The 24610-nt window shown below is 34.0% G+C and overlaps 3 protein-coding genes across 20 annotated transcripts in view; 1 reads left to right on the top strand and 2 right to left on the bottom strand.

The window, feature by feature from the left end:
• LOC129568679 (trafficking kinesin-binding protein milt) overlaps positions 1-23898 on the bottom strand; it is a 32812-nt gene extending 8914 nt beyond the window's left edge. The window contains exons 1-3 of one of the 17 annotated variants that reach the window (XM_055446885.1): positions 23783-23898; positions 23367-23485; positions 23195-23285 (exon numbers count right to left, since the gene is read on the bottom strand). In XM_055446885.1, coding sequence (XP_055302860.1) covers positions 23195-23285; positions 23367-23485; positions 23783-23891 — 319 coding nt within the window. In that variant the 5' untranslated portion in view covers positions 23892-23898. Of the gene's footprint in view, positions 1-5310; positions 5900-6772; positions 7077-9408; positions 10030-15290; positions 16356-17110; positions 22818-23194; positions 23286-23366; positions 23486-23782 lie in introns of those variants that run through there. The other 16 variants (XM_055446879.1, XM_055446880.1, XM_055446882.1 and 13 more) reach the window with 16 other exon arrangements.
• LOC129568681 (uncharacterized) lies at positions 1338-4619 on the top strand. The gene is made up of 4 exons (XM_055446887.1): positions 1338-1913; positions 2039-3251; positions 3420-4242; positions 4319-4619. Exons 2-4 carry the CDS (start codon positions 2055-2057, stop codon positions 4483-4485), a joined length of 2187 nt encoding a protein of 728 aa, XP_055302862.1. The 5' UTR covers positions 1338-1913; positions 2039-2054; the 3' UTR covers positions 4486-4619.
• LOC129568682 (uncharacterized) lies at positions 12187-15296 on the bottom strand. 2 transcript variants are annotated; one of them, XM_055446890.1, is made up of 2 exons: positions 12978-15296; positions 12187-12905 (listed from the first exon to the last, which is right to left on the bottom strand). In XM_055446890.1, the coding sequence occupies exons 1-2, from the start codon at positions 13828-13830 to the stop codon at positions 12835-12837; spliced, it is 924 nt and encodes a 307-aa protein (XP_055302865.1). In that variant the 5' UTR covers positions 13831-15296; the 3' UTR covers positions 12187-12834. The 2 variants fall into 2 exon arrangements, with proteins under 2 accessions (XP_055302865.1, XP_055302864.1); XM_055446889.1 differs by having other exon boundaries at positions 12201-12905; positions 12982-15296.
• Positions 23899-24610: the final 712 nt, after the last annotated feature.

Raw genomic sequence — 24610 nt, 5'->3', positions numbered from 1 at the left:
ACCCAGCCGTTTTCGAGATATTTCCATGTGTACATTTGGCCATAGAAGCCAATGCAATATCAGCGGCGCTCCGAGGTTTTCATACAAACTTCTCATGTAGACGGTCGCAATACAGCCGTAAATCGAAAAAAAATGCGTCGCATTTCGAAGCGAAATACAATTTGGTTAGTAAAACAAAACGACACACCGCACATGTTATCAGAACAAAACGAAACACAAATAGTTTGCACACAATATTCCAGTGTTCCGTAATCAAATAACAACATGATTTTGTTTCACTTTGTTCTGCGAATGATTTGAGTTGCGCTTCGGTACGAAAGTGTATCATACGCCCTTTTTATTCTAACGCATTCATATATTAGTTTGTATATTAGTTGGTTTACACTTTTTGGTAAACGTTTTTACGTGGTTGTTGCACTTTGAAACTAAAATATTCTGAGGGAATTTGTTTGTCGCAACGGATCAATTGTGGGATTAGAAAGAAATCATTGGAGCCGAGAAAATTTTTTTTAGAATTTTTTTTGGCTTTGAATTTTTTTCGGACGTCCGGAAATTCTACGGACGTCCGAAAAAACTTCGGACGTCCGAAAAAATTTGAAAAGTTCGGACAAACCCCGAAAAAAAATTCGGACATTCGGACCGGACGTCCGAAAAAAATCTTTGGTTTTCGGACATTCGGACCGGACGTCCGAAAAAAAATTTCGGTTTTCGGACATTCGGACCGGACGTCCGAATTTTTTCAAAAAATGTTCGGATGGACGGACGGACAAAATTTTGTCCGTTGACACCTCTAGGCACATCGCAAATTTCAAGCAACAAACATGCATTCCATTTTTGTTTGAATCAAGACTATCTTATGTTTCTGTGGGAACCATATCGATTGTTTTTTTTTCGTGTATATCACCTGCCCAAGGAACAAAAATGTAACCATTTTCAGTAGATTTCACCATCGCGTAATGTAACGTTTTGGCCCATTTTCGTGGTAATTTCAGTGTTATATTTAACGTGGATTATGTGCATGGTTCCCAATAAAATGACACCTTCCAATGAAATATTTTAACGCAATGCATATTATTCAAAATGTAACAAATAACGGACGGTTCACATTATGCTCGCTCCATTCTACACAGACCGTACAGCAGATATACAAACACGAAAGAAAGAATGTGAGAATGAACCGCATACAGAAAGAACAATCAAGTAACATAGCTATGTGTACTGTTGCTCTCGTGTATCCTCTGTTGCTTCTCCGCTTCGTTCGTTTCATTCTTGTGTGTGTGCTGGAGCAAGAATATTTTCATAACAAATCGAAGTCTGACTGTGGCGATCGAATTGACAGCTCTCACTGTTTCTGCGTGAAGAACAGTGCAGTTTTTGTGTTCTGAATTTCATAACGATGCAAAATATCTATTCTGAGTCGAATTCAAACGAGATTTTGAGTGTTCGTCAACACATTTTTCTGGATTGTGCTGTTGTATTAGTTTTGCATTTGATTCGGTTGTGATTTTTGACTAACAGGACATTTGCACAACGACAAGAGCACAATATTCGAAATTCAGCATAGCATTGGCAGTTTGGTGTCGGAATTCGTTGAGGCAAGAATATTTTCATAACAAATCGAAGTGTGACTGTGGCGATCGAATCCATTAGAATCGAATTGACAGCTCTTACTGTTGCTGCGTGAGGAACAATGCAGTTTTTGTGTTCTGAATCTCATACCGATGTTTACTTTGAGTCGAATTCAGACGAGATTTTGAGTGTTCATCAACACATTTTTCTGGATTGTGCTGTTGTATTAGTTTTGCATTTAATTCGGTTGTGATTTTTGACTAACAGGACATTTGCAAAACGACAAGAGCACAATATTCGAAATTCAGCATTGCATGGTCAGTTTGGTGTCAGAATTCGTTGAGGCAAGTTGATTGTTGTATTGATGGTTCATTGATTGTTTCTCCAAAACAAATTGTTAATTTAGTCAGTGTTTGATCGAAAGTGCAATAATTCTAATCAATTTGTTCACCATTTTCATTTTCATTAGATCAAATTTGGTGAGCATGAAGAGAAAGCGGGCCCAGAACGGGCGACTGAGATCGGTCAAACTATCGCTGAATTCGGTTCTCCGGGATCAATATCGCGCGAATTTTGTGGCACAAGTCACCAATTGGTGCCACACAGCCACCGTCATCACCGTTTTGGCGTCATTGTTGTTTCTCTTCGAGAACAACCGAGCATTCGATGAAGATAACCATGACTTCTTCAGAGGCAATGGATACGAATTGATCAAGGATTGCTTCAAGAACATTTTGAACGAGAACCGACACAAATTGCCGTTGGCCTTCCGCCAAATAATCGAAACAGCAGTGCCGAACTTCCGATGGCCACAACGTGAAGGCATGGGAAACGCATTCAATCAGCTCATTGATCAATACACCGCCAATGTGAAGAACAACATCAAAATGTATAGCTACACCCGTATCAAAACGTTTTTCGTGCTGCAACGGTATGAGCTCAATTTGCTTGGCCATAACATCAGCGACATCGATGTGAAAAATGCCACCAAATCAGTTATGTTCAACAATATAGTACCAAGTGCGAATGTGGTGTGGCTGCTCGAGCAAGCGCGTATGATCGGAATACCAGTCGGTAAGAAGTTATGTGATCTCGTCCGTGGTAGTTGGTTCCAGACAATACCGATATTCATCACCATTCAACGGCTAGTGTTCAACCACCATGAAAGATACGAGCTCTTGAATGATCTCTGGCGCCGATATTATCGGGATCGATTACACAACGCCATGCCATCCATTGCACGCCCACCGAAAATAAAAAACTTTCGTGTAATTCCGATTCATGACTTCAAGATGAAGCACATCCGGATCGATATTCATCTGTTCTATCAAATGGCGTGCAAATTGGGTGCCATCAAGTTGGCAAAAGGATTGTTTGGCCAGCCGGTTAACATTTCGAAAAAGGTCTACGACAGCAATCCATTTGTGTCCTGGGACACAATATTCAACATGGACAAGATTCAGAAAGTCGGCAATCGCAAGACATTTGACTACACAATCGTGACGGATAGTGTGGCTGTTTCGTTGTGTTTCCTGAAGCCAGAATGCCCCTCACACGAATATTCGCACGAGCAAATCAACGAAATTTACGAAAATGGTGTTTTCCGCTTCGTGCTTGGCATGGATCCTGGTGTGCGAACCTGGAATGCCACGGTGCGAAAACATATCGCATCCGGTGTGGAAGTGAGTAACAATGATTTGTTTGTTTGTTTTGTCAGTCATTTCATTTATATGCATATAATCATGATTCTTTGTTCTTTTTTCTTATTTTTGATTTGTTTGTTTGTTTTGTCAGTCATTTCTTTTATATGCATATAATCATGATTCTTTGTTCTTATTTATTTCACACAGGAAAACATCACGATCGACGGTCCGAAATACCATTTTCGAGCGAAATATGGCAAACGAAAGCGCAAATCGGAAAAATGGCTACGATTGTTCACCGAATTGGAGCAACATGACCGAAATCAATATCCATTCTATCCATCGCCCAAGGGAGCCTCAAATTGGATGAGTTACATCGAACATCGTGTGAAAATGTTGCAGCCTGGAATGGAGGTTTACACAGCACGCAAATACATTCGCCTCAATCTCGATAAACATATCGAGGAGACCCGTGCAAGTGATACCATCGCTGCTTTTTTGACCAGAAAATTGCCATCGCTCATTTTCCTTGGTGCAGCTCAAATGGCTCCAAATTCGCCAATTGGTATTAAGAAACGGTTGCGGTGCCCTGGTGTACGGAAACTACTGAACAGCTTCAAGAAACTGCACAATTGTGTGGTGGTGATGGTTGACGAGTACAAAACATCGCAGACGTGTGCAAAGTGCTTTCGGCCATTTGATCGACGTACAAAAAAGGACCGCTACAAAGTCTGCCGTCAGTGCATTCCACATGCAGCAAACATCACGACTGACAAACACCTGAGCAGTGTGATCATCAGCAAGAAAAGCAACCGGTCGTATCAACGAGAGCGACGACATGTTGTTGCGGAATATGAACGATTGAATGTACATCCAGTGTATTCACATGGTTTAGTGCCGAAACTCAATGTATGGTTCAAAAACTGGCAGCTAAACACTGATAACACATGGAACGATTCACGTCATCCACATCAACAGAACACTGTTTGGCATCGGGATGAAGTCGCTGCCAAGTGCATATTGTACAAAGGTATGTATCATACATTGAAAAAAAAAAGTGAAATATTCTGGCTAACAATTGTTGTTTGTGATTTCGGTTGTTTCAGGTCTTTGTATGATAAAGGGCTTGGATGTGCATCCGCAACTGTCGAGACAACATCATGCAGCAGCTGCAGCCGCGCAGAACAATGCCGAAGGCGACCAAGATGACAACGATAGCGACAGCGACGATGATTACGTTTACGTTCTCGACGACGTGTCCGATGAAGAATAGTTTTTAGTTGATGTAGGATTAAGTTTTCAAACAATAATAATTGTAACGTTTTGTTACTTTGCTGGGCTTTGAGTATTGTGGCCTTGTCCGAAGTACGGGGCTTAGTCGGATCATATAAAATACCTCGTAGGTGAGTATCACTATTCATTAGCATATTGAATATTGATTCATAATCGTTTTTATATCATTCTAATTGATTTGTTTTTACTGTTCTTTTTCTACTTCCATTGTGACGTTAAAAATGACTGAAACTACACCCAAATGTGGGCCCAAATTCAACCGTTTACATACGCTTGGCAATGGATGTATTTGCGTTAACAATTGTTCCTTGGGTGGTCACGATTCACGACTTTTAACTCTATATAGGAATATTCGACGACAATTTGTTGGGCCATTTTTGATCTATTTATATTTTCCAATTTTCGACCTAATGTTCTGTGGTAAATCATTAAGGAATTCATTTTGTTTTGCTTACTGAGCTCTGTACATTGTACAATTTGTATTCTCCCGCTAAACGTGTTAATCAAAATATTGGGTAACGTTCAATAAGAGACAAATACAGTTTATGTTTAACCGACTCCAAATTGATTTCAATGCCACGTCACTTCTCATCACGTGTCCATTCATTTCCTGATTAACTTTTTTTCTGAAATACAAGTGACACTTCACATGACTTATTTGAAACTGTCATAACAACCGATTTGGTTGCATATTGGATAATCGAAAAGAACTAAAATAAATATAATAGACAATCTAAAGATTTCGTCGGCAATATTGATGTAAATTTGATGTCTGAAAACAAGAATTAATTCTAGCTGACAATACCTTCAAAAAGTAGTTCTTCGTAGTCATTTTCTATACTGTTGTGTCGTTTGGGTGGTGACTGAACACAATCAGGTTCATCGTTTGGACTGACAAATTCATTTTCGTATTGCAGTTCAACGCATTCATCTCGATTAGTTAGCAATACCACATCATTACTTTCAATTGATTCTAACGAATTTGATTTTTCACAATTTTTCAATTTATTTGCATTCTTATGACTACCACTGTTTTCACTTGAACTTTCAGAATTTGTAGATATTCTTGAGCCACTTGCATCGATTCTCAAGAATATTTCTGGCGCTTTTACAAAACAAATCGACGGCTGTTCACTTACTGGAGTTTGATTTTTACTCAACGATTCGGATAATTCAACACTCAAAGGAATACCACTTGCAGTTGAACAGTTACTTTCGGCAATCAATTGATATGTATGGTCATCATAAGAGTCAAACTCATCGTACTCAAATAAGTCCATCAGATCTGTTGCTTCTTCAATTGACATTTTGTTGGGGTCTTATGTTTTTGATTGCATATATCGGTATAGGCTTTTCGATCTCCAGGCACTTCTATTGTTTATTGTTTAATCATTCTACAATAACAATAATAATGTAAAGAAATAATGTTTGCAAACAAGAAGAATACCAAAACGTAATGAAACAAATGAAAAATGTCACTTTGCAAGCGGAATTAATGCGTAAGCATAATGTAATTTTATTGTGCTATGCAAATGAAATAGAAAATAAAATCAACGCAAAAAAAATTGATGTCAAGATATTATTTTCATGATGTGAGTGGGAACTGTAAGCCATTACGAGTGTAACAACTGATTATTTTTCATGGGGAATATCCATTGAAACGACAACGATGTCTAATGTTGCCGCAAGGAAAGACGACTATTGTTGCTAATAGAAGAATAATGTGTAATGCTAGTTGGTTGTTAAATATTTTCTCATTGTGCTATGATTAGAATTTCTGCGTTTTATTCATTACATCTTTATTCCTCATGCTAAGTTGAAAAATGAATACATTGCGATCAAAATAGAGAAAATATGGAGTTGAAAACATGCGTTGATCTGTAAACTGTGTGATATCATTTCGAAAGAAATCGGTGAACTTTCCAGGTGGAATAATAAAACAACGATGTTCATATGTTTTCAATTAAAAATTAAGTTGTCGTTCCGTTCCATGGGAACATCATATGGCATTAGCATCGGCACTACTTTTCAAATTCAAAGTGCCGAGCAAAGCAAATATTATGATCAACTCAGTTAAGTTTGGATTTATACCTACGAATAAACTAGCATGCACCTGAATCCACATACTATTTGAATGCACAACATTTTTGCATTAATTGAAAGAGAAACAGAAGAAAATCAAACTTTTGAAATGATAATTTACATCCACATGCAACAGTAATACACACGCAATTATATTGAGCATTCCAAATGAAATGTTGTCATACCTCATGTCCTATTCTTTCCAGCCATAAAATAAAATCTCTATTCTGATGTTTTTAAGTTCGAAAACTATGACTTTTCTCTATTTGTGTATTGTTTTCTTAGAAGTTCAATTCTATCCACGGAAAAATCAAATGCAAATTTATGAAGTCCCAGAAGAATGAACCAAGTGCAACTGATCGAAAAATTATGAATAAATCTAATCGACATTTAGTTCTTTATTACATCAATTTGACTCCAAAATTGTTTTCTACATAAGTATCTTTCACTCTAACATTTTTCAATATTGATTTGGCTTCTTCAATGTTTTCCTCATTGCTTGGTTAAGCAGATAGGCTCAACTGCATATTTGTACAAAGTGTTCAGTATTTTATTTGTAATTGTGTACTTTATGATACCAATGTTACGATGTAACTCCTGAATAATTTATTTTTCTCGTTGTTGTGCTACATTGATGTAATTATTTGCAGCGTTTTATTATCATTTTGGCCACCAGAAATTGTGAGCAACAATTAACACCAATAGCATGTAATATTGGTAAAAATTGTTCAATGTGTTCAATCCTATGAAAAAATTACGGCGCAAAATATTTGACGATTCTATTGTTGTTCTTTTCTGTGTGTTGAGCAAAGTAAATTTGCTTGGTCATAAAATTATAGACATCTGCTGGAATGAATTTCAAAAACGCATAACCCATAAGAGCAGCAATGGTGTCAAGCGCTGGGCTTTGATCGCAAAACAAGAAAAAGAAATGTCTGAGATCATGAAATTGAATTTATCAATGAAAATTTATAGTTATTTAATTTAGGCAATTAGAAATGATACGCAATGCGATTTCAATTTAACGCGTTTCGAGTACTAATCAATGGTATAGCACCACAAACCCGAAATTTATTAAACCGTGCAAGGAACTACACGTCGGTTTTTATGCGTAACGTGTACGTAAACCATAGAAAAACGTAGTTTCCATTCAGCGAATAAGAGAAAAACTGCAACGCATTGAAGTTTTTGCCACCGAATCACTCTATTTGCGTTTTAAAAACACTGCTCTGCGTGCTTCAAATTCCTGATATATATATATATATATATATATATATGTGTGTAATCATTTAACCACGACACGAATTCGTTCGATTTGAATTTTAACAATAAAAAAGAGATGTTTGCAGTGAATACTGTGTGAGTACACACTAACGATGTGCACTCGTTTCGCATGAATCAAAACCGAAATGATCGAATACAAGAAATGAAAAAAGCCTTCAATTACCTTACGATTTCCCGAAGTGTGGTTTTCATGAGTGAAGAACTGATTTTCATCGATTCAAATTCAAATAGATGTGTACCGTTTGGATCAAAACCAAAGTTATAAATAGATGAACAGCAATCTATATTATGGTGTGTATGTAACCAAAACCATCCGAAGAAGTCTCATGCGTACGTACATTTTTTGCCCTAGGGCTCGCGTAGCAGCTGCACATATTATGCTACGATACGAAGGGTAGGGAACACGTACACGATGCAAATGCATTTTGTGACGGTTCGCAAATTTACCCACTGCACATTTATGCATGTGTAAAAGTGTTTGTCGAAACATCGATTCAGAATACGCTTAAGGTATTTGAACTATATTGGTCTCTATTTTGATTTTGATTTGGATTATTATTTTTTTCGTTTTTTCGCTTCTTGAATATGCTATTACTGTTTGCAGGGGAAATTGGCGTGAAGAGAACAACATTTAATTTTGTACGCTATGCTCAGTTGGTTCACTTCTTCATTTTCGAAGTCAATATTGGATTGGATTTGATTGCAAATACATGTTGATGGTAGTTATCTGCTTTGCTTGCGCTGCATTTATTTTTAGACATTTCAGTTCAATATTGCATTATTGACGTAGCCTCTATAGCCCATGAACGAGGAACAAAATCGATAAAAAGAAGTATTCTGATTCGAAATAACTTTCACAATTACCACTAAGGTAAAACTTCAACTATGAAATGTGCTGCTATATGATTTGCGAATCATTTTTTCTCTTCGATGAAGTTTTTTTTTTGGAATCGTAACGTGTGTTTCCAGTACGCTCAGTTTGGCACGACCTTGAGTGGTTAATACACTTTGTTGATGCTTTCAGATTTTCAAACAACAGCAAAGAGTGAAACATTGATGATTTTGTGCAAATTTATAGTCGTATACGGATATTATCAGTTACTAAAATTGACGTACTCGATACTAACACATGTGAAGCGTTTTTAATGGCATATCATTACAAATAAGCGATTCATTCCTCTAATCACAATCATTGTAGGGAATTCAACAGGAAAATATGAATGATTAACGTTACACATATTGACAGCAAAATTTAGCATAAATAAGATTGAATATTAATAATGCTGTGTGTCGTATTATGTCACTCAACTACACATGAAGCAGTTGCCGAATGCCTAAAGAGGTTTTTTTCATTGTGTATATATTGAAAACCAAAATCATGTGATAATCTGTCACTGTTAACACTTTTAACGATACTAAATACAAAGTTCGTAACACACTCGGTATAAATACAATTTAAGATGAATCAAAAGTTCAAATATTATGATATTATAATATATTATCAAATCAAAATACGAATAAAATGAAATAGCATTACCTTTAAAACAAACAAAAAACGAATATTGTGAAACTAAACAAAAATTAAGCAGCTAAAATATTTGGCATATGTACGTATATACAACATCAGTTTTCCACCATTCAATCGATTTAGTTTTTTTATCAGCAATTTGCACACGACTAGTTCTTCTTTGTGTTTTCGTTTCTGGAATCGAATTTTTCGAGGATTTTACATTTATCACAATTTATCCATTTACTTTGAGAGATTTGAACCAATAAACATATTCGTTTCAACTTATAGAACTGCTCCCGAACACATAAACTATTATATTTTGTTCAGTCGCATTTTTTTTAATACTTTTGACTGGCTATTTTCACATATGACTCGATTAACACTTGTATACCGTACATATGCACATAAACTACACTTCAGGGGCAAAGTTTAATAGCAAAGCGCTTTCTGTTGGTAAGAAAAATACAAAAGAATATTCATGGAACATGACAAATTTGGAAACATACACTAATATTAGTCTTCGATTCTTAGCTCAAGTTGCAGGCTGTTGTTTCGAACCGAAGAATAAAGTGAAAAAAAAATTATTTCCATCAAAACACGCATTACTCATTTGACTGACGTTTCTGTATTCGTTGCGAACTAAAAGAGACTCCAATCTGTGTGTGAGTTTGTATGCATACGAACATAAAGATGAAGTTTCTATTTTAGCTATTTAAGTGTTGGCAGCACTTTTTAACTGAAAAATGTTCTGAAAGCTCTGTGCAAGATACGCCATCTATATGAATTTCTCGAAACTTGTAAGATTGATGATGAAATTTAAGAAATTTTCTTTTAGCAAAAAAAAATCCCGTTTACGTTACTCAAATATAAATATTTGTTCAGTTAGAATTGGCAATTGAATGGGAATATTAGTGACATCATCAGCTCACTGTCTTATACGTTGTCAACAAATTCGAACAATTAATTCAGTTATGTCATAAAATGTCTCAAAAGGGGGTTCTGAAGCGGATATAGATTTTGTTTGTTCCTTTCGATAAATTGTTGTATTGAAGTCATCGACATCGACAAGCCACAAAAATGCACATTAATCGAGTTATAAGATACTCTTCCTTATATATTATGCGCATGACTGAACGTGCAACGATAATACTTGCACTTGTATGGGCTTTGGGCTCGTAATTTTTCAATTTTTACGTGCGAACAAAATACCTATGGATTTCATCCATTCTGTATTGCATAAACATATTTATGGCCAATGTTTCTTGTGTTCTTTTTGCGTTAACCAATTAAATTATGGTTAAACAGTAAACCATAGAAAAGTCACTAAGAATCTTGGTTCACTGTATACAGTCGCATTAAACTCTTCTCAGTGGAATGAACGATCAATTGCAACCGGAAACGCTTAACACTCGGCACAACTATGTGAGTCGCGTCGTCTTACAATTGTATAATGAAACGGAAAAAGTGGCCAAACGACATCGATCTTCTTTATAATCTATAGCGAGTTTACTGATAGCTGAATATGGTAAATTTCTCAATTGTATTATTGAAAACAATAACCCAATAACCAAGGAAATGGTCAAAATGTGCGCTATTTCTACTAAATAATATATCTGTATTGTATAGTGTTTTCGGCCGATCGATGAGGTAAGTACTCACGTACTATAAACACCAATATATTGTTTCGTATAAACATCTTCCTATATTTGTTTTCAATATTCTTTGAATATGTGGTGAAATTGATGTGTGGGGAAACGTAGTCCAAACTTAATGCAATTGCAAAAATTGTATTATTTTATTGTATTAATATGTAAAACTAAGCATAAAATCAGCTGGGAGCTGATTTTGTGCTCTTGTCAAAGTAGCTATCGTGCCGGGGAGCAAAAACAAACTATGTCGGCTAACATGTTTTCCTAGAAAGTAAATTGGTGCGTGCGTTTATTCAAGCTTATATTTCATATTTTCCTGTTATTTCATAATGGATTTTCACGTGCGTCACTCGAACGAAGTTTTCTTGTGAAATAGTTTATGCACACATTATCCACAAATTGTGTTGTTATATTCGATTTGAATTAACACTTTTGACTCAAGCAACATGAAAAACGTCAAAACTTGAGAAGTTTTTGCATGAATTCATGAAATTCGAATATGCAAAGTAGTTTAAAAAAAAAGAACATATAGAAATATGAGTGACCTTGAAGTTATATATTCGGTACGAACTCCTTAAAACATGTCATGCCTTTAAAAAGTAAATTGAGTTCATCATCACGATGTTGGAAAATTTGATTGACTGATTTCTGGTAGATAAAGGATAACAGGCGGAGTAATGGTAAAAATGTGATTAGCATCTATTATATATGAACCATTGCGACAAACAAATTCCCTCAGAATATTTCAGTTTCAAAGGGCAACATGAAATTTTTTTATACAGAGTTTACAACAACAACTCCATATGAAAAAAACACTTTAAAACTAAAATATTCTGAGTAAATTTGTTTGTCGCAATGGTTCATATAAAATATATGTCATATTTGTAGTAGACATGTTCTATTCAATTTCAATTGGGCATGTAGCTGGCACACGAAAAATATCGTGCTATAAGCGATTTCATTTGAAATTGCAATCGTTTGATAAAAAAACAAAATTGCCCGTTTTCATGGAAGCAAACAAATGTGTTACGATTTTATTTTGTTTTTTATTTCTTCTTTTTTTCATCTTTTATGGTATATCCATTAAATTTGATTTGATATTTTGTAAGTAGCCACCAGACGGAACGGTGAACCACAGAATTTTTCTCTTAATTATAAATCATATCATTGGAAAAGGCTTGATCATTAACCATTTGGCTGTTCTATTCTCTTATTTTTACCTACAGCAATTAGCACAGAAATAGAGGGAACTTCTTCTGCTTAGCAAAGAGATGACAGAAAATTGCTGCAAACTTTGTTTTATAGTAACCCCTGGGAATGTTTTAATAAGATATTTTGGAACACGTATGTGCTATTCTTCGACAATATAGGCAATGGTCATTGTATATATAATTTACCGTAAGATATCAAATCATGCTTTTATGATGTACCATTGAAATGAGACGTTCATGTCATCTATTAGCGTTTTGGAGCTTGTTTGGAACTTTGGAAAGAAATATCATTTGCAATTACCATATAGTATTGATGCTCAGAACTATTGGACTTGAATCGATAAGTAGCACCAATGGAATATTCAGTATTTCCACGCACGAAATTTTCTCTATTAGAGAAAAAAAATTGTTTTGTTTTTATTCACCATAGGAACTTATATAAAATGAACATTTTCTAGGCCTATGGTTAAAAGATATCAAATGAAAATTGCTCAATGTCTTCACGCCGCAAACATTCCTCCAATTGATTGCCAATTGTACGGGTTTCTATAAAGACTCTTCGTGTTTCTTTTTCCTGACATGCAACGTATTGTTCAATAACGTCTGATATCTTCGATCTCTGTTGAACATGCAATAGATTTATCATGGAACTTGAGCTGGCCAACTATGGTTTGACGAAAGAAAATAATTTTAATTTGAATCGAAGAAAGTTTAGCAATTAGAAAGAATGGCTTACGAACTTTCATTGGCAGTTGATAAAATACTTCCACAGATGTTTTAGATCTTTTCATACCACGAGTAACAGATCTAATTGTCGTTTCCATCGAATTTGCCATGGGTGTGATCGTTTCTTTTATGTAGTTAGAAAACTGTTCACTTGTAGCGTTCACACATAAATAAAGTCTTTCCGCGAAATCTTGAATCAACGCGTCCAAATGCTTTGCTGTATCACAAGCACATTCAAGATGTGCCTCGTTTTGCGATTGAATCACTGATTTAAATTGTTGTAGTATTTTTGCTACACGAATACTAGATGACTGGTACGATTCATATTGATCATGATCAATTTTTCTGATGGCATCTCCAATAAAATACTGAAATGCTTTATTTATGTCATTTGTTGTGGCGAGCATTTCGCTAAGCTGATTTTGGTATAATGACAAAAATGGAGGTAATGCCAGATTTAAACGTATATTGTAACTGTAAACTATTGCATTCGTGATTTGCAAATCTTTTTCAAGCCGATCTTTCAATATTGTTGGACTATCACGCACTCTCTTTGATGCATCTATCAAACGATTATTATTAATACGAATTAAATCATTCAATGAACTCCATGTGTAACACATCAATTTTTGAATGTTATTATCTTCGTCATAATCATCAATGTGTGATTCAAACACTTCTTCCATTTCATCATTTTCTTCACTTCGAAATTCATTGAACAGGCTATCCATCAATTGATAAAATCTTTTATATCCTACTCTCATCGCGCGGTATTGAAACACATCGATACTCAAAACTACAAACCAATAAATTATGAAAATAGTAAAAATTATGATTCCTACAAACAGATGAATCAATCGCATTATCACAATTTGAAAAGTTATTTTGTCGTCAAGATCAAAATTTTTTTTTTCTTAAGTAAATTTTTAGCCACGAGGCAAAATTTCGATGTTCAATGCTGAACGTCTCTTCAAACAGTGACAAACACATTCGTATATTAAGAACGTTTTGGGTACAGTGACAATTAAGAAACAGACAATGTAAATAGATCGTTTATTTTTTGCCTTTGTTTGGCATATTTTATTGTTGTATTATACAGACTGCTGAATATTGAGTAAATAATACCATACAAAACAGTGAAGCGTCTTCCGAAAAATAGTCGAATTGATGCTTTTGTGTATATGAACTTGAACATACAATTTGTTTGCTTTACGAAAAAGTCTGGAATTTCGAAACTGTTATCAAAATTTTGAATATTTTTAAAGCAGTATATTGGATATAATTAAGCGATAACATTAATTTCCATAGCAAGAAAAGCCTGGTAATAATTATTCAAAGCAGGTGTTGAAATTATTTTCCCTTTCTATTCAAATTAACTCTGCTTGTGGAAGATACCAAAAATCAAAATTATGTTCCCTTGTGAAAATGATGATCCACTTGTGAAAATGAGATTTTCTGAAATTTGTGCAACAATACACATGAGCAGTTATACTGATTGTTAGAGACCGTAGACGGTGTCATGAGATTTATCCTATTTCAATTCGCAAAAGAATGAGCGTTCAAGCAGAAAACTTCCGAAGCATTTTGCATAATTTAACTAATTGGAATACTCATAATGTGAACTGAATTTGCGTGTTGACTTAACTTATACATGCTTTTTTAGGGGAAAAACCACCATCAATACTAATATCGTCGAATCGCGAACAAATGAACAATTCATTCGCTCATTCACGAAATGTGATCCAGTCTTCCCATTTCTTTCATTCTCCTTTTTCAGTCATCGTACGGAGTTATTTGGATCCGTTGTTATTCTAATATGCTACATATACAGAACTCAAGCATGTATACAATGCGTATCTTAAAGCATTTTCGTAATAATTAGACGGTAATTGTGTTCATATACGTCGTCTCTTTCCGAACAATACCAACATTGTTTTGTTTACTATTTTCACCCATTGTAAATGTGGGCGCAAATGATTTGCTCTGGACGTGTGCCTCTAGCACAAGTGAACCGACTCATGAAGAAAATGTTTGATCGCATTCTTTTGTGTACAGTGAGCAGCGTAGAAGAAAGAAAAGAAAAATATCGATTTATATGAATTTATGGAAATTTTGGTTCCAATCCATTGCCGAATGTATTTTATTGCCGTTGGAGCAAACGGAATGTTTTTTGCAATATATGTAAACTGATGCAACTGTGTCAGCTATAAATATATCTGAAGTACGATATGTGATGGGATCGAGAACTAAATGCGTTCAACGCAATTAGAACATCAGTTTCATAGTTCCGTGAAAAGTTATCGAAGAAATAGTGAACATTTACCTTGATCTAAGCGCAGATTTCGCCGCACTCGTATGTAGAGTTGACCATCTCGCGATTTGGCAACATGATAGATGTACTCGTTCGGATTCTGCACACCAATGCTGTAGTTATCTTGTTGATAAAATTCTTCTATCAAGGATGAATCGAACGGTGTGGGCGATGATTCTTTTTCATCATTTTCAACTTTGCTGTTTGCTAACATCTCTTCGTTCCACATTGAACGAAGGCGACCCATTGCTTCCAACTCTAGCTCAAGATGACTGGGAGACTCTTCATCGTCGGAATTCCAACCGTTGGCGTCATTCATGGAACTGTTAGACAAACCGTTAACAGCATGAAGACTGCGGCGATCATTTATTGGGATATCAATATAAGTGTCATTGTGAACGGCCAAATCTTTGTTTTGCAGCAATAAGTATTCTATTTGTTTCTGGCTTAGCTTCAGGTATTTTGTTTTGTTCAAGTGCTTTTCAAGTACACTGAATGTATTATGGAAACCGCAACTCGAATCAGCTGGCGTTGCGGTTATCGACCGATTAAAATCAGCATTTTGATCAAGATTTTGAGACGAATTCAACGATTGTTCATCATCGATTGGACCGCCAATAAAGTCATCTAATGAGCATTGATTATGCTGATCAACCTCATCGATTTCACTACAGCTTGTTGAATTCATGTGACCTGGAACGGATGAATTTGACAGGCGCTTCGTGAATATTGTATGATATTCATTTTGGTCATCGCTTTTCTTAGAACCCAAATGGCTCGGAGCTAATTCCAACGAAGATTTCAAATTCAACGCTGCAGATATTTTATTCATAATACTTGTGGTCATTGTTCGTGTTAGATTTCTTTGACTTTATGCAAAATTGTTCGTCCATATTTTCAATGATTTTACTCAATTCACCAAAAATGAAGATTTCTTTCGTTCTTGTTTATGATGAATCACAGGAATTCGATCGGATTGCAAGTGGTATTGTTCATTTAAATAACTCAACTCTGAACTACTTGAAAACATGTAACAGAATTCAGTAACGAAATAGTTCCAGAAACTTATTCATTTTACTGTTGTTGCGCATGAACATAAAATTATAACAATTAATGATAAGTAAGTGTCGAATAAATTTCGATTCATCGATGGAATGGGATCTTCACATTTTCGATTTCGGCGTTTCAGATTTTGTGAGTGTTGAATTGAATAAAATTGAATGAGCACTGTTTAGTTGAAGACATATTTATGTATGAATATGTAAAAACATAAACGATTTAAAATGAAATACGTGAATGTGAAACGCATTTTTATAATGTGACATAATAATAAGTAAACCAACAATGAATGGATGTAATTTTAATCATAATATTTTGATAATCGTATACAAATTCATTTATCATCACTGAAACTCAAAAATAAGCATAAGTCAAATATGTCACCGGAATATAACTGACAACTATTAAGGTATTCCTTTGTGTGTACTTGTTTATTATTTCAAAGCAATTTTCAATACTGTTAATACATAAGGCATGTACGTAAATAAACAAACTCTTCATATGGCAAACGTAAAATAATAGTGAAAGACATGAAAACATCTGCTTTGAAGACTGAAACATAACCAAAAAAACAGGTCGCCGGAAAACGTGCATTTTAGCAAAAATACAACGAATAAAAGTTTTTGTGAAGGAAATTCCATTAAATCAATTCAATACATAATTTTAAATGTAATGTTGTTGTGGTTGTGTGTTCAATTTTTTCGCATTCTTCAGTTGAAAATAAAGATTATTGCGTATTTTATTTAGATTATAGACGTTTTATCAGAAATGACATTCTGCCGACGAATTTATTTTATTGAAATATCAGCGTCTCATGAGCCGAAAGTGATTTAATGTTGACTAGTCATTGTTGTGAAACGTCGTTAATGTTCATGCACTCCAAAGTAAAGCGAATAAGTTAACAAACTATCGCTCCAGTCGACGATTAAACCGAACAATTTTCAACACTTGTTAATCAAAACAATAATAGATTGTGAGTGTGTACGTTGTTACTACAATTCATTTAGACATCGATAGCAAAGTCAAGTGTGTATGCACTAAAGTGTTCGTTATGACAGTTTGTGTGTGTGACATTGACACAAGCTGACGGCTATCGCTGAGACATTATCCCGCACTTCACATGATTTTTTTGGTACAAAACTTGAAATATTCTTTTTCTCCCATCAGTTCACAGATAATTGTTTCAATTGATTTTTTTTATTTAGTATGGTATACTGAAAATTGTCAGTTTTCTATCGTTTGATTCAATATCAACAATTAAAATCTCTTCGTTGCGTCTCCTTTTAGTTCGTTTTTGATTCGGCAAAAATTTGTTCGGAGAAAATTGTAACGAAAAACACAAACACAACAGCGTCGAAACACAAACATTGAATAAAAATAGCACTCTATCTGGTATTAGTAAGTAGAGTAATTTATCGAAACCGAATCTGATACGAGAAATGAAATCACGTGAAAAATGAAATGTTCGTCTAAAAATAAGTATGACCTACACTCATTACGTCCGACATGAACAGCGTCTAGCGCAGAACTAAACGCAGCCAAACTAAACTTATTATTTGTTCTTCATTTCACTCGTAAACTGTTCGTATCGCTTCGCGTTCAGATTACAAACACTGAAGCGAGCATACATTCCACCGCAAGAGCTTGCATATGTATTTTCTGTGAATAAGCATATGGCTCTGATTTCGAATGTGGTTTTTGTATACGGTTATTTTACTTTGTTTTTTTACACTTTCAATGTCTTGGAATTATTTTTCAAGTGAAGATTCTTAAGTGCTTGTTTGATGGCTAGCAGATTAAAGTAATGAATAGCGGATATTTCCTTTTTACATGTGCAGAATATTTAATATCTCTCACCCAAACCGTTATCAAATAAGTTCCAATGTTTCTGACATTTTACCTGCAAGTTCCTCAATGTCTATCCCATGCGTATTATCCGAACTTTTTTGAATGCACACACGGCATATTTACAATTCAATGACGTTCTGTCGCGGTTGTTATTAAAAGTGGTGCTTGGCATTTTAACTCGATGAAAGGACAAGGGATATATAATATTCAATGACGCTGTAAATGAGGTTTAATGTTCGGTTCGCAATCGTTTTGATACGGTTTAATGTTAATGTTGAAACGAATATTGTTACTTTCAATCTTTAGATGACTATTGTTGCGTGAGAATGCAAAAAAGAAATTAATGATTGAAAAATATTAAGTACATTATTTTATCAAATTATTGAACATGTTTCAGACATTGAAAAATTGTTGAATGAATGCTGAATTCTGAACATGTATAATTGTGGGAAAATGATCCGCTTTTAGCACCATGTGTCGTAGCTGCAACTGCAGAATAAAAAAACTAAAACTTCAAATTAACTGCAGTAGCAATTTATTTGATACATCAAATCAGATATTTACACATATTTTTCGCCACGGTAAATATTTAATCAATTTAAAGATGCCATTATTGTTTCATTGGCGTGGCATAAATAGTAAAATGAATTTAAATAGCAAAAACCGCAAAACGTAACTATCCGCAAGACTTTGAATAAAAACCATACATTTAAGATGGTTACGGATACAGAAAACATGGACTTGTATTTCGATAGGTGTACAGGTACACCGTACATGCTTATGTTAAATAAATCATCATCATTTGCGAACTCTCTAAATTCATTGCGGGTATTGTCCAATGATTTAATTTTTTTTATCATCGTACTGATTGCAAATATCTTAGTTTGCTTAAAAAGAGACTCAATATCATCTTCGTTGTTAGTAGATCTCACAAAGATGGTAAGTACATAATTTCAATATCGTGCTGTCTCTTCAAAAGACGCGGGAGATTGTAGTGAGATTTTTTTTTATTAAGAGAGCTTCATTCGATTAATTATATCCAAATGATCTTTGAATCGCTATACTGTTCATTCAACCTAACTGAACGCTTTGGCAAAGAGCTTCGACAAATCGACTGTGAAGTATTTTTTTTCACGCAAAGAGCATCTTAATATATGGACTTAATTCAACAATCTCGAAGAAATTTAAATGTAAGAGTTCGACATAACGGTTTAATACATTTTAATAATGGGTCTTGCTATTTACTGGTTTTTTGTTAAAAAAAAACTGCACAGTCAAATACGATGTGGCTCAAGTTACACAAATGAATCAATTACATTTATTAATATATGATATGAACTAGATGATTTTTTAAAATGTTTTCTAATAGCGTTTTACTTGCAAAGTCTGTTCCAACCTAAAGAGTAAACGAGAATTTGCCTCTTTAACCTCTTCGATCTATTGCAGTAGATGTAACTAAGGTGAAACAGAAACTTGTTACTCCCGGCTTAAAAAATGTACACTGTACATTATCGATATAAATCATTATGCAACCAGTTTATCCCGTACATGTTTACGATTAAAAAAATAGAATTTGATGCTCGTTGTCGGGTTCTTGAATAGATTTGCTAATAATTGTTCATTACCGTTAGTTGCGTTGGTGCATTTCACCGTTCAAATCTGCATGTCCAACATAATAAAATGGGGGAGCATTGATACGTTTCATGGAAACAGTTTACGTACAAATCATAAGCAAATATTTATTTTATGCTCTTATGAGTTCAATAAATACATTGCCCGCATGATTCTTATGGAGCGTGGAAGATCGGCGCAGCTTCTTCGAATTTTGCATCAATGTGTTAATTGGAGTGTGGATTCTGAGATTCATTTCTATCACAAGAAAAATATCTATCATTTGCAAACATTCGATTTTTTATACGATAATTTTTTTTCTCAATCGTATAACACAGTTAACTATAAGGAAATATCAGACTGAATCGAGTATTTACATTGATTCCAACAATGGCAATTCACGCTGAGCATAAAAAGTCAACTACTTCATTTTCGATGTTAGTGGAACAAACATTTGGGTGATTTTTTTCTCTGTTGATACCGCTGCATGCCTTTTTCAATGTCATGATTCTTTGTAAAAGATTGCGATAGGTGGGATACTAAAACACAGCCTATGAGCGTTTCACGGCAAATTTCTATGGGAGGAAAGTATACAACATCACATTCTCTACATACAAAGACGATGCTTGCATGTTCGGATTTGTTGGGGTGAAAGCATGTGTAATGCAATCTTCAAATTTCAATAATACCTTTATAAGTTCAAAGTGCATACTTATAAATTGAGGTATTGTTACATTTATTGAATGTTTATTGTGTTAATCTTTTTGCAAAATTTATGTTTTTTATTTTACAATAATATACATAAAATTCCTTTTCCATTATTGTTCTTGTATACTTTAATTTCAATGGATACATACGTAGAAGAATGTAATTATTGTCCACGTCTTGCTTTTGAATGGCAACTTGCTTACAACTTCCAATGAGACTTCATGAGATTTGGTTAATAAGATGTGGTACACAATTTTGGCGCGTATTACCAATTATAACTAAACACAAAATTGTCGATTGAACTCATATGCGCGTGGCAAAAAAATTTAGTTGACAAGTAGCAATAGCATGATTCGAAGTCTATAGTTTAGATTTGGACAAGATTTGATGCTGCCCACCGAAAGATTGTCCTAAACAGTGTTAGTAACGCTCATCATATTTAGAGAATTCTCAATTACACAAATATAGTTGTTTAATGGATTATTTGAAAAAAAATTTAAGCCATTCACTTGCATTTGGTCAGGGTAAATGTGATATTTTCTCTTTGATTTATAGCATTCCAATTGCGCAGTCATGCCTGGTTGTGCGTAACTCTTTTATTGATGAAACAATGAAACATGAATGAATACAAACGGCTCACCTAGAGCCCAAGAAATGGCTGATAAACAATTTGCGCCACATTCACATACTTTTCATTTGTAATCTTACGGATTTCGAATTGGAAAAAAAGTGACTGCTTCACCTTCTCTATCTAATTGATTGAGTAATTAAAATCTATTGAATTTCTCCACAAGTGGTAATGAAATGTAATTGCTCGTTGGTTACTGACTTGCAACTCGAAGATTTGATCGGTATGAAAAGTAATGAATGTTTGACATTGACAGTTTTCCAACATTTTTGTACCGCTTTAGTTTGAAGTTCTAACTTTGAGCAATCGTTTCTACTTTAATAACTAGTCAAGCTCCGATATTGAGTGAAATAATTACATTAAGACAAGAAAAGTACAATCAGTTGAGACATTAAAATTTGTATCTCATATAAATCATCAGTACAGCATCACAAAAGAACGAAGAATGGTGTGAAAATAACTGAAAATAAACGCAATAAAGAGGAAAAATACAACTAAGGCGATGTGTGTATAATGTATACACGCTTTTCCATTCCCAGGTATCGGAAGTGATGTTTACGAGTCGACTATAGATTACTATAAAAATTACTGTCCAAATAGGTTCATATTTCCACATTGTATGTAGCGAATCTTGGCTATAATTGAATATTCACATGAATGAAACCAGTTAGCAGTCAATTTCTTCATTGAAAAACGTTTACAAAATGGTGTGTAATTCAGTTCGATACGGATTTAATCGAATAATCCACTGAGAAAGTAGTTACAGATGCCGAAAAGATGAGAAATGAAACATATTGATTCACTTATTCTTTCGTTTGGACTGGTTAATCCGGCATAAACCTAATTGACCATAAAAGCATTATTGAAACTGACAAATTGTGTTCAATACGTACTACGATTTATATCATTGCAGACAATTCATTTGAGGTTACTAAATGGAAGACAATTTATGTCATAGATTTTCATTATAAAAAAAAATTTGTTATTTCTTTCTTTCGAGTAGAAAACCATCAATAAATCTTATTCAAATTGGTTGATTTCACGGAGTCAAGCTCTAATTTGTTTATTATATTATATTGAAATTGTTGTTCAAACGAAGAACCATAACAAATTGCATTATAATCACCAAATAGCTACTAAAATGTATCTTTGTAATATATTTTTTTCTTTCGAAATTGCAAACAAGTCAAATTTATTTTAGAAAATCATAACACACTTCTTGTCAGTCGTGTGGTTTTCAATAGTTTTTGGAAGAAGAAATAAAAACAATAAAATTGAAGAAAACAACTAGGAATAAAGGATATAAAAAACAATTTTCAAGTACCGGTCATGAAATAATGACCGAGAGAACTTATTTAAATACTTTCTTCTGAACCTGAAAACCATTTTATATCATGTTTCTTAAATCTATGTAAACATGAAAGGCAAATTACCATCAGAAAAACATGATCATTCAAGAATAAACATTCCGCAAATATATTCAATTTCTCTTTCCACGTTTAAAAACTGTGCAATCAAAAATGAATATGACCAAACAATTCCCACGACTACATCGTTTTACTATTATAATAGAACGAGTTTCACATTGTTAATCACTTGATCAAAATGTGCTACAGAAGCCTTAATTTTTGTCATTGAATGCATCACATAAAATTTTACAAATTGGGAATTTTTTTCGAGTATTTTGCCCATGGAAATGAACAGGAGATATGTATATCGCAAGGAAGAATCAAAAATATTCACGATAAAAGTATGTTAGAAATTAGGACGACCAAATTTCGCATATTATTGACTTTTTTCTCGTGTAGAACAATATTTGAATTTTGAACATAACTAAGGATGGGGAGCTTTCTTGCACGTATCATTACCAAACCAAAGATGGCGTTGAAAGCCATAACATTAACTGGTTATATAAACATAAAAATATTGAAACATAGAAACTTGAAGCTTATAAACGAATAGATTCAAGTGTTGGTTTTATCTTTCGAATCATAAGGAACATACATAGCGAATAATTATGTATCTGCAAATTATTAATTTCGAAAAAAGCTATTGTACTTACGAAAGTAATTCAAGGTCTCTCGTATTTGGTCACTATTTAGTCCGAAACCTCCTTCTGGAACCTGCAATGCTGGGCTGGGTACAAACCAATCCTTGAAAAATACGAAAATGTTCAATAAAATAGTGTTTGAATGAAACAAAATCCAAATGTTCCAATGGTAAACTGTACGTACTTCATTTTGGTAGCCAGCAAACTGTGTTAATGTATCGGCTCTAAGCTTGTATTTTGGAATTTGTTCTTCAAGTAAAGAAAATATCTCTACTTCTGGCAAATATTCGGAACTGCATAAATCTATGAAAAAAATTGTCATTGAAATAAGTATTATAAAATTTTACGCATGAGTTATATATGTAAAAACATATGTGGTTTTTTTTTGGAAATTCCTAGTAAATAATTTCAATATATATTTATATTGATATGGATTCATGTAGCAAATTTAAATGAACAATTTAATGTAACAGGCTGATGACATTTTTTATTTGTAGTCAAATAACATTTGTTATTCAGCTCAACTTAACAATGTAATCATGAAGTTTTGACACAGAAACTAATAAGATTTTCGAATATTTTCATAATTCGCTGAATTACCGTTGTAATATCGTGAAAATGAATATCTCCCGCCTTGGATTGAGAAATAAATCCTCTTGACCATGCAAAAATAGGAATATGTATACACAATATGTTTGTCGTTCAACATACACGCGTATACTGATTCCTGTAAGCAGACGTCTTTCTGATGCGAGTGACAACAGAAATTCTGTTCAGTGAATCAATTACGATTCGAATTTCTGTGTCTTTTTTCCTAGCTCTGTATATGTGAATGATAAAATAGTGCTATTCAAATGAATTCACTTCATTTGAAAATAAAATCCTTGAAAAACTCAAGCTTCTGTAGGCTCATGCATTGAACATTGTCTTTTATCATTTGATCTGGAATACGTTCAATGTAAAAGCTTTGAAGGACAATTTCTCAAAGAACGTGTGTCTGATTGCGATAATTTGGCGATCATTTACTTAACAATTCTAATTGTGCAAGTGTTGCTTTGAGAATGAACTTTTAATTCAATTACATTATATTTAAGTCAATTATTCTACCTTTTCACATCTTTTCTTATTCATTCATTCAAATACCAATTTTTATGGAATGTATTGTAAGTTATCCTCTATAAAATTGAAAAAAATTTCGGTGATGACGAAAAAAACAAAAGAATTCACAATATACGTCTTATTTCCGCGCATGAAATCGTCATTATCCGCCTACATCATGTTTTATATCGTTCAGTATGAACATAAATATGCACACAAGCAATTCGCGCGAGAAACTGGGGAATATTTGCTCATATACGGAATAAACATAGAACACTCTGTATTGGAGTAAACGTGTGTGCGTTCACTCCAGTTCAGAGCGGTTGTTTA

This window comes from Sitodiplosis mosellana, unplaced genomic scaffold (genome assembly GCF_009176505.1).
Source record: "Sitodiplosis mosellana isolate CC-2019 unplaced genomic scaffold, AAFC_SMos_1.0 Smas_scaffold_21, whole genome shotgun sequence".
NCBI lineage: Eukaryota > Metazoa > Arthropoda > Insecta > Diptera > Cecidomyiidae > Sitodiplosis > Sitodiplosis mosellana.
Note: the sequence above shows the minus strand (reverse complement) of the source record. Positions and strands in the feature narration are given on the sequence as shown.

What these genes read in the sequence shown, in the direction of transcription:
- LOC129568681 (XM_055446887.1), top strand. Translation starts at nt 2,055, where the DNA reads ATGAAGAGAAAGCGGGCCCAGAACGGGCGACTGAGATCGGTCAAACTA. An exon ending in ATATCGCATCCGGTGTGGAA is followed by an intron (nt 3,252 to 3,419) that starts GTGAGTAACAAT and finishes TATTTCACACAG; the next exon opens with GAAAACATCACGATCGACGG. An exon ending in CAAGTGCATATTGTACAAAG is followed by an intron (nt 4,243 to 4,318) that starts GTATGTATCATA and finishes CGGTTGTTTCAG; the next exon opens with GTCTTTGTATGATAAAGGGC.
- LOC129568682 (XM_055446889.1), bottom strand. Translation starts at nt 13,830, where the DNA reads ATGCGATTGATTCATCTGTTTGTAGGAATCATAATTTTTACTATTTTC. An exon ending in TTTATCAACTGCCAATGAAA is followed by an intron (nt 12,906 to 12,981) that starts GTTCGTAAGCCA and finishes GTCAAACCATAG; the next exon opens with TTGGCCAGCTCAAGTTCCAT.